Source organism: Arachis stenosperma, chromosome 8 (assembly GCF_014773155.1).
Source record: "Arachis stenosperma cultivar V10309 chromosome 8, arast.V10309.gnm1.PFL2, whole genome shotgun sequence".
NCBI classification, from domain to species: Eukaryota; Viridiplantae; Streptophyta; class Magnoliopsida; order Fabales; family Fabaceae; genus Arachis; species Arachis stenosperma.
Genome location: NC_080384.1, coordinates 35,331,005 through 35,341,336, shown reverse-complemented (window position 1 = coordinate 35,341,336; position 10,332 = coordinate 35,331,005). Strand labels below are relative to the sequence as shown.

Here is a 10,332-nt window from a genome sequence, read left to right as displayed (position 1 = left end):
AAAGTTAGGATAAACTATAGAATGCAACAACAACTATTGAATAAGCATCAAACATAAACTAAAATAATTCAACTGTAAAATCTTAAACTATAAACAAACTACATTGTCTATATTCAAACCACACCTCACTACTTGATTCGATTCAAAATAATAATACAATTCACCCTCGATTAATTGAAAAGTTAGAACCTATAAATACACAAAAAATCTCCCCTATTACACCCAAATATGTCTAATTTATCCCAAAACATCTGATATAAAATGGATAGTAATGGATAGATTCATCAGACAACTATATTACATTCAATTCAAACAATCAACAATGAGAAACAATTTTCACAAGTAAGGTTCACAACATTATTCACCTAGATAATCATAAAATACTAACGAAAACATTAATTGGAATTCAACCACACCTTAGGTACTTCATTCGATTCAAAACAATAATCTACTTCGCTCTGATTCAACTGACAATCGGAACTTGGATCATTCATTATCTTTAGAAGGATTTCGGAGCTTGATTTCAAAAACGAACGTAGAGAACAAAGTAAATAAAAAAATGAAGAAAGAGAATGCAAGGAGAAACGCACAAAAACAACGAAAGAGAACACACGAAAACGAATGAAGAAAAACGCAAGCAAAATTTGAAAAAAAAACGAAATCCTTTTGAAAAAGGAAGTTATATATTCGCGTGTTGATTGAAATCTGTTAAATTAAGGGGCACGTGAAATGGGCGTGTGTAAGACGTGCGCGTGAGGGTGATTTAGGGAAAAATGACTTGTATGGTAAAATAGCTTGTATGTGGAGAATAATTGTTAATTAATTAACGAACTGCTGCGTAGGTTCAGTTTATTTTGTGCAAGACGTGGTCAATTTTCTTTTCCACTAGAAGTTCTAGGGGTGTACATAGGTTGGGTAAAATCGGATTCGTCTTGACCTGGATCCGATCCTAAATAATGATCAGGTCTATTTTTGAAATCCTTACCCGACCCTAAATTCGATGAAATCTTACTACTTTTAGGTCACAATAAAACCGGGTCTAAACCGATGAAATTCGGGTCTTGATCAACTTTATGTCAAAAAATTATGATGTACTTATTTATAAAGAAGAAAAAAACATACTTATTACCGGAGAATTCGATATCCATATTTGAACTTGAATTTGTTCATAAATTCTAATTTTATGCTTCTTTGATCTATTTTCTAATTCAACAAATATAATTAAAAATAAAATAATAAACTTATAATTAATATAACATAGTATTAAAATTAATTTAAAAAATATATACTTTTTTTGGTCCCTTTAGAATGTACATGGTCCAGATAAAACTGGATTTATCTTGACTTAGATTCAATCCTAAATAATGACTAGATCTATTTTTGAGATTCTAATCCTAAATCCAATAAAATTATGCCAAATTAACCGCTAAAATATTTGAATTCAGCCGAATTTTCAGGTTGGAGTGGGTCATGTACACCCAAGAAGTTCTACTTGCTTCGCGCCGTGTGTTTCATTGCACTAGCTAACATCTAATAGGCTAATACCTTAGTTGCATACAAAATACCGAAGGGGGAAAAACCTAGAGCGAACATACCCTTAGTTAATTAGGATTGAGAAAAAATATAGCCTGATTAAAATTATATTGCACATTTGACATGTTAAGAATAAACTCTTAAAAATTTGCTAATATATTTCACCATTATAATTGACTTATATTTAATTTCAAATAAATTGTCATCTATTTATTATTGAATTTTAAAATCTTCGTGAAATTTAAAATATAAGGATTAGGATGATATTTTGTAAAAAAAATAACCACTAAAAAACAATTTATAAACTTTGCATTTGGAAATTATTTCAAGCTAATTGTTTTTCAAAAATACTATGAATTTGTATATAAATATATATTATATATAAATGACTAATTTACTACCCGACAAGACATAAGATGAGAAGACACCACATCCAACTGAAAACCTTTAGGTGTTAAGTTAATGTGTCTTTCATCTTATAAACTCCTCACTCTTCCCTACTTTCTTTGATGTGGGACTAACTTCGACACTCTTCACACTTGCAACACTAACAAGTAGGTCACACAACTACCAAATAGCCTTGGCTGAAAACAGTTAAGAAACAAATTGCTACAACCAAAATCAACGATTGAATCTCCTCTCAAACAACATATGATCAAAGTATAAAAACATGCCCTTTAAAGAGTTTAGCTGGAAAGAAAAACAAATACATATGTATGTTGATTCTACAATCTATTGGGAGGTGTTAAGAAAGGGCCAATTTCACACCAACAAAATGAATAACTTGGGTGTTAAAGCCTCTTCCTTAGCACAAACAAATCTAGTTATAAACTCCGTAGATATGTGTTGAAAAGCTACCACATGGTCAGGTATTGTTCTTCATTGATTTGAGATTTTCCCAACTACTCACATGAAAATGGTTAAAATAATCTTCATCTGAAGATAACATTCAAAAGCTATTAGATGATTTGATATGGTTAACTAAATTGTCTGCCATAACACGTGTCCACATCTTAGCTATTATTTTCACGTAAAGACTATTCTAATCATCTTCACATGAGTAGTCACCTATTTCATGTTGTGAGAAGTGATGTCAGTTCCAGAGGGACAAAGGATACATCATATGATGCATGCAGTGAATTGGCAGAGAGAAGAACCCTTTCAAGTGCATTTATCTTCGTCCTCAGGAAAATAATTCGAAACATAACCTGTCTGTTACAAAGACATAAATCTCCTTTATTTTCATAAATAGGGAAAGAAGAAAACACCAAATAGTATGGCAGGTATATTAAAATCAGAACACATGTTTGTCATTCCATCAAATTATAGAATTAGCATGTACTAACTCGGTGTGCACAGCAAAATGAGTACCTAAAACATTTCTTGTTACCAATATGGAAGGTTGTATGATTGATAGCAAGTAATGTGATCAAATTTTAGCAAGTACTTGAATCTAGCCCAATCTAATAAAGGCATATAAATAAGATATAGCTCATTACAATATGGCAAGTGGCCAACCCACTAGATAGTACAAAAGTCAACTTATCAGGCAAATATCTAAAATAACCATGCCACGACAAACATTCATAAGTCATAACTAATAACTTAGTAGCTACAGAAAGTTTTCACAACCAAGGCAGCCGTTACAGGTCTCATTTCTGTGTACAAATAGAAAATAGTTGGTTCGGATTACATATCAACACCAGAATTAGCAAAACCAGTAGGTAGTTTCGAACCATATTAACAACCAAAGTTACTATTACTGGAAGATAATTAACTTAACATCTACTAATAAAATTCACATATACCAAAACCAATTACTCTAAACATAATCCACAAAAACAGCCAAAGGTATTATTGGCTTGATGATTCCTAGTACCTACCAGTCTACCACTATGACGTTCCACCAAAATCCAAGAAACGACAAAACCACAAAACCAAAAAATGAAAAAAATTCTATAAAATGTCAACGCCATTAAAAGGAACAATAATTGGCCAAACAATCCACAAAAAATCCACATGAACAGTAACTATTGAAGGAAAATTAAAAATTAAAAAAGTGGAAAAAAAAACGTACCATCCACTTGAACTAGGTCGACTCCCACTGGATGATCTCGGGCGGCCCATCAACCCGGCATCCGACCCGCCAGCCCTCCTAATCCTCTCGTATCCGCCAGACTTGGGCCGCCCATCTTCCCCATACTTGCCCGGCGACCCGACATGTGCACCCCTCCTATAGTTCAAATCCCTGCCCCGGCCCATCTCCGGCCCAGGCGGCACCTCCTCCACCTTTGGCACGTACCCGGGCCGAAGGTGCGGCGGCACAAACTTGTCGGGCTTCGGAGATATCAGCGGAGGCGGCGACTCCACGTGCACCGCCCTGTCCTTGAGGTTGGGGCCCGAGAGAACCGGTCCGGATCCGGTTCGGCCCTGGGGACGAAGAGATATCGCGTCGGAGGGTGGTTGATCGGGAACGGTTTGGATGGGGGTGGGTTGGGGTTGTTTGGAGGGGAGTTGTGTGGGTGGAGTGATGGGCTTGGGTGTGGGTCGGGTCAGGACGAGGATCCGGCCATGGGGTTTGTTAGGAGCAGAGACAGAAGAATATGAAGCGGAGAAGGAAGGGGAGGAGGAGGGGAGAGAAGAAGGGGCGGCGGTTTTGGGCGTTTGATGGTTGGAAGAGGTTGTTTTGTCGTAAATGTGGTTGAAGTTGATGGCGGTGAACTTGTTGTTTTTTGCCATCCACCGCCTTCACAAATCAAAATTTACAGAGATTATGTTGCGATCCACAGATGGAGGAGGAGGCTGCAACCACAACTAGAGCAAGAGCAAGAGCCAGAGCAGAATGATTACCGAATACCGATTAAGTGATTATGTTTCTTTTTATTTTTCTCAGTAATCAATGGGCTCACAGCAATCTCTAGGCCAACCGTCATAAGCCCAACTTCATTGGATCCGGTCCAAAATATCTATCGACCGTTTTTAAAAAAGCTGGATTCATTTGATCCGTTTAAATAGAACTCACTTATCACGTCCAAAAAAAAAAAAAAAGAACTCACTTATGTGATGAATTAGTCATTGATTTGTTAAAAAAAATACGAAAATAAATTTTTAATTCACATAGAATGGTCTCCTCTTGTCTCCCAAGTATATTCATGTTTATGTTGTGTATTGTAATGGTTCTAGTTATAACTTAAAAGAGACTATAACTTAGGTGTAGAATTTTGAGAATTAATTTGTGTTCTTATATATTGAATTTTAAATTTGAACTTGAGGTTCAAATACTTTTGTGTGGAGTCACCAAAAAAATACTTTTGTGTAGAGTTTTTGAATTATTTGTTAAAACGGTGATTTTTTTGACATTTTTACTTGGACAATAATAAAAGTATTTGTAAAAAATTTTGATATTTAAATTAACAAAAACTTTAACAGATTTAAATAAAATTGAATTGACAAAAATATCTGAATATTCGAAATATTTAAAAAATAGTAGATGAGATTTATAGAATAAAAAATTACTTTTATGTTTGAGTTAGTTATCATTTTAATGGTGATAACAAAAATAGTGAGAAAACATTTAGTTTGTTTTCCAAGTCATATCGGATACGAGTTTTAGGTATTCTTTGTGGGTCCCACTCATATGAATGAGATCGAGTAAATTCACATAATGATATGTGAGATTCATGCAATTACCTAATTTAGTCTTTGAGATCCTAATTTCACTATCGACATCTCAAATAAAGCTCCGAACATTATCTTCGACCCTAATCTCTTTTTCAGTGCTCTAAAAGTACTATACTAGAATATGCAATGACTAGTTAGCATGACTATTGTTCATATCCTGGCCCAATGTTAAGGGCCCAGGTCCAACCGAAAGGCCTGATCCAATAGATTAAGCCTAGCGAAGCACCGACCTCCACTTAAGAAGTCGGTGTCAACCACGACTCAGTATGAAGAAGTCGGTTATGAGATTAGCTGGCAGATAAACACTCATTCAAATGAGTAACCGCCCCTGAAATCTCTCTAACCACTTCATAAAGCCATATCTTAACCTCCCTAAGATAATGGGACGGTTACTATCCTAAAGATACGGCACTACTCCAACGGTGGTTATTGGCTCACCACTATAAGTACACTGACACGCCTCAGGTATTTTCAAGCCCAATACTCTCTAGACCTGCTCACACTCTTGCTAACTTAGGCATCGGAGTGTCTTTGCAGGTACCACCCCCCATTCGCCCACGCGCGCAAGTCGGACGGAGCATCCCGAGTTGTAGATCCACCCAGAGTTCTCCTCCCTCATACGCTTGGGCCGTAAAACGTCATCCAACTTATTAATCTCCGGTTACCCACCGTAACATTGGCGCCGTTGCCGGGGACCCGAGAGATCATCCATCGATGGCGGATAGATCCCACGAGGAAGTTCATGCGGAAACGGATTCCGAAGAAGAGAATCTGAACGCAGGTAACGATAATGTGGATTTAACTTTCCACCAAGAAGTTAATGATCAGCATAGAGAGGGCACCTCCGGAGTAAAAAACCCGAAGGCAAATCCCTCAGACGAGCGAGAATCGGGAAGGGGTGGACCATCCCACGTAACTGAATTAATGGAATTAGTCCATAGCCGCCTGGAACAGTTGGAACAAGAACGGGAGAAACAGAAGGAAACTGAAAGATACCTTAAAGAGGAGATGGAGCGGCGAAAAGAGTTAGAGAAAAAACTCTTACAGCTAGAATCCTCCCTCAAGGGTCATAACTCCCGCGACGACCAAGAAGATCAATTCTCGGGCGGAGAAGATCCTTTCAGCGAGGACATAATGAGGGCGAAAGTTCCGAGGAACTTTAAAAGCCCTGATATGGACCTCTATGACGGAACCACGGATCCAAAGCATCATCTAAGCAACTTCAAAAGTCGGATGTATCTAGCTAATGCCTCCGACGCTACGAGATGCAAGGCTTTCCCGACCACTTTATCGAAAGCAGCGATGAAGTGGTTCGATAGCCTTCCCCCGAGATCTATCACCAGCTTTGAGGACCTCTCAAGAAAGTTTCTGATGAGGTTCTCAATCCAAAAAGACAAGGTAAAACATGCACCGAGCCTCCTGGGAATAAAACAGGAGGCCGGAGAATCTTTGCGAGCCTATATGGAAAGGTTCAACAAAGCATGTTTAGAGATCCAAGACCTGCCCACAGAGGCAGTCATAATGGGGTTAGTCAATGGACTTAGAGAAGGTCCCTTCTCACAGTCTATATCTAAAAGACACCCCGTTTCACTAAGTGATGTACAAGAAAGGGCTGAAAAGTACATCAACATGGAAGAGAATGCAAAATTAAGAGACCTGAGTTGGCAACCTGGACCCACTTCTTCATCTAAGGAGAGGGAAAGGGAAGTCAAAAAGAAGGAAGAAATCGGTCTCGAGAGGCCCAGAAAATATCACTCTTATACTCCACTAAAAACTTCTATAGTGGATGTATACAGAGAGATTTGCCACACTGAAAGGCTGCCACCCCCAAGACCTATCAAAAATAAAAAAGGGGGAAGCCGCAGTGAGTATTGCGAGTACCATAAAATATATGGTCACTCTACCAACGACTGTTACGACCTCAAAAATGTGATAGAAAAGCTGGCTAGAGAAGGTCGGCTTGATAGATATCTCATGGAGAGGTCGGATACCCATGGGAAGAGAAAGCGAGATGATATGGACAGGAGAGATCCGCCACCACAGACCCCAGAGAGACATATCCATATGATCTCAGGAGGATTTACGGGAGGCGGGATCACCAAATCTTCTCGCAAAAGACATCTCAAAAGAGTCTACCAAGTCGAGGAAGAGACACCCGACTTCCCCACTATCTCATTCACAAAAGAAGATGGGCAAGGGATAATACCCGGGCATGATGATCCCGTGGTGATAACTATGATCCTAGCTAATGCCCATCTCCATAGAACCCTAGTAGATCAAGGAAGCTCGGCGGACATCCTTTTCAAGCCCGCCTTCGACAAGCTAGGGTTAGATGAAAAAGAGTTGAGAGCCTACCCCGACACCCTATATGGGTTAGGGGACACGCCAATAAAACCACTGGAATTTTTACCCCTTCACACCACTTTCGGAAAAGGGGAAAAATCAAGGACTTTGAGCATAGACTTCATAGTCATCGATGAAGGGTCAGCCTACAATGCCTTAATCGGCAGAACTACCCTTAATCGCTTGGGAGCAGTGGTATCGACTCCTCACCTTTGCATGAAATTCCCGACTCCAGGAGGAATAGCAATGGTGAGGGGAGATCAGAAATTGGCAAGGAAGTGCTATAACGAAAGCCTAAATCTGAGAGGAAGGGGCAAAGAAGTCCACACCATAGAGCTAGGCGGCACAAGGACCAGAGAAGAACTGCGACCCCAACCGGGAGGAAAAACCGAGGAGATACAAGTCGGTGAGGAGGAAGGAAAAAACACTTACATAGGAGCCAACCTAGGGGAAACCCTAAAACAAAGGTTGGGAAAGCTCCTAAGAGCTAATGCCGACCTCTTCGCATGGAAGGCTTCCGACATGCCCGGGATTGATCCCGAGCTCATGTCCCACAAGCTCTCGGTTTTCCCTGGGTCCCGACCTGTACAGCAAAGAAGACACAAGCTCGGCCCAGAACGAGCCTCAATAGTAGAAGAACAAGTACAGGCGCTCTTGGAAGCCGGCTTTATTAGAGAGGTCAAATACCCAACGTGGCTAGCCAATGTAGTGCTAGTCAAGAAACAGAATGGTAAATGGAGAATGTGCGTCGACTATACCGACTTGAATAAGGCATGTCCTAAGGACCCTTATCCTCTACCGAGTATTGATACCCTGGTGGACTCCAGCTCGGGGTACCAATACCTATCATTCATGGATGCCTACTCGGGATATAACCAAATCCCGATGCATGAACCCGACCAGGAGAAAACATCGTTCATCACACCAAAAGCCAACTATTGCTACGTGGTCATGCCATTCGGACTAAAGAATGCAGGAGCCACGTATCAAAGGCTGATGAACAAAGTGTTTTCTCCCCATCTAGGGAGCCTAATGGAGGTATACGTCGACGACATGTTAGTAAAAACCAAGCAAGAAAATGACCTCTTAACCGACCTCTCACAAGTCTTCAACACTATAAGGTTGCATGGGATGAGACTAAATCCCGCAAAATGCGCCTTCGCAGTAGAAGCGGGAAAATTTCTAGGCTTCATGCTAACACAAAGAGGGATTGAGGCCAATCCCGACAAATGCAGAGCCATCCTAGAAATGAAAAGCCCGACTTGTTTGAGAGAGGTTCAACAGCTCAATGGCCGACTTGCAGCCCTCTCCAGATTTTTGGCGGGATCGGCACTGAAATCCCTTCCACTATTTTCTTTATTGAGGAAGGGATGCCAATTTGAATGGACTTCGGAATGCGAGGAGGCGTTCCAAGAGTTCAAAAGATTTCTAAGTCAACCTCCTATCTTAACACGACCAGTACCGGGAAAAGACCTTGTCCTATACCTATCCGTAGCAAACAGGGCTGTCTCATCAGCTTTGATCAGAGAAGACAAGGTCGGGCAACACCCGGTTTACTTTACCAGTAAAGTCCTACAAGGCCCTGAACTAAGGTACCACAAACTAGAGAAGTTTGCCTACTCCTTAGTAATAGCCTCACGAAGGTTACGACCTTACTTCCAGGCTCACACAATAAGAGTCCGTACGAACCAACCCATGAAGCAAATCCTCCAAAAGACGGATGTTGCAGGGAGAATGGTTCAATGGGCAATAGAGCTCTCTGAGTTTGATTTGAGATATGAAACTCGGACGGCAATTAAAGCCCAATGTCTCGCCGACTTCGTTGCCGAATATGCAGGTGAACAAGAGGAAAAGCCGACTACATGGGAACTCTATGTAGACGGATCCTCCAACAAGACAGAGAGCGGCGTAGGAATAATATTGGTAGATGAAAAAGGAACCCAGATAGAGGTCTCCTTAAAATTTGAATTCCCGGCTTCTAACAATCAGGCAGAATATGAAGCCTTGATCGCCGGATTAAAATTAGCGGAAGAAGTTGGCGCTACAAAGGTGATGATCTACAGCGACTCGCAAGTGGTGACCTCCCAAATAAGTGGAGAGTATCAGGCAAAGGACCCCAATATGAAGAAATACTTGGAGAAAACCTTGGAGCACCTTGGGCACTTTGCGAAAACCGAAGTTAAGCATATAACTCGGGATCTAAATAGCAGAGCTGACGCCCTATCCAAGTTAGCAAGCACCAAACCCGGAGGGAACAACAGAAGCCTGATCCAAGAAATCCTCCAAGAGCCCTCGGTATCAAAAACAGAGGATGAACAGGAGGTACTTGAGGTAGCCGGCCTAAACCTCGGATGGATGAACCCCTTAGTCGAATACCTGAAATTCGACATCCTCCCCAAAGAGGAAAAAGAAGCTAAAAAGATCCGAAGGGAAGCACAACATTACACTTTGGTGAGAAATGTCCTTTACAGAAGAGGGATATCAACACCATTGCTGAAGTGCGTACCGACCTCAAGAACCACCGAGGTGTTGGAGGAAGTACATAGCGGGATCTGCGGAAACCATCTCGGAGCACGGTCGCTGGCCAGGAAAGTAATCCGAGCAGGATTCTATTGGCCGACCTTGCAGAAAGATGCCACAGACTTTGTGAAAAAATGCCAACCATGCCAGATGCACGCAAATTTCCACGTAGCTCCACCAGAAGAGCTCATCAGTATCACTTCCCCCTGGCCTTTCGCAAAATGGGGAATGGATTTGTTAGGTCCTTTTCCCCAA

The 10,332-nt window shown here is 40.8% G+C and overlaps 1 protein-coding gene across 2 annotated transcripts; it reads right to left on the bottom strand.

Annotated features, from left to right (window-relative positions):
- Positions 1-2,127: 2,127 nt before the first annotated feature.
- LOC130943613 (uncharacterized) lies at positions 2,128-4,381 on the bottom strand. Of its 2 annotated transcripts, none has more exons than XM_057871559.1 (2): positions 3,611-4,381; positions 2,128-2,745 (listed from the first exon to the last, which is right to left on the bottom strand). In XM_057871559.1, coding segments are annotated over exons 1-2 (663 nt in total). In that variant the 5' UTR covers positions 4,273-4,381; the 3' UTR covers positions 2,128-2,744. The 2 variants fall into 2 exon arrangements, with proteins under 2 accessions (XP_057727542.1, XP_057727540.1); XM_057871557.1 differs by having other exon boundaries at positions 2,128-2,741.
- Between the last annotated feature and the right edge of the window lie 5,951 nt (positions 4,382-10,332).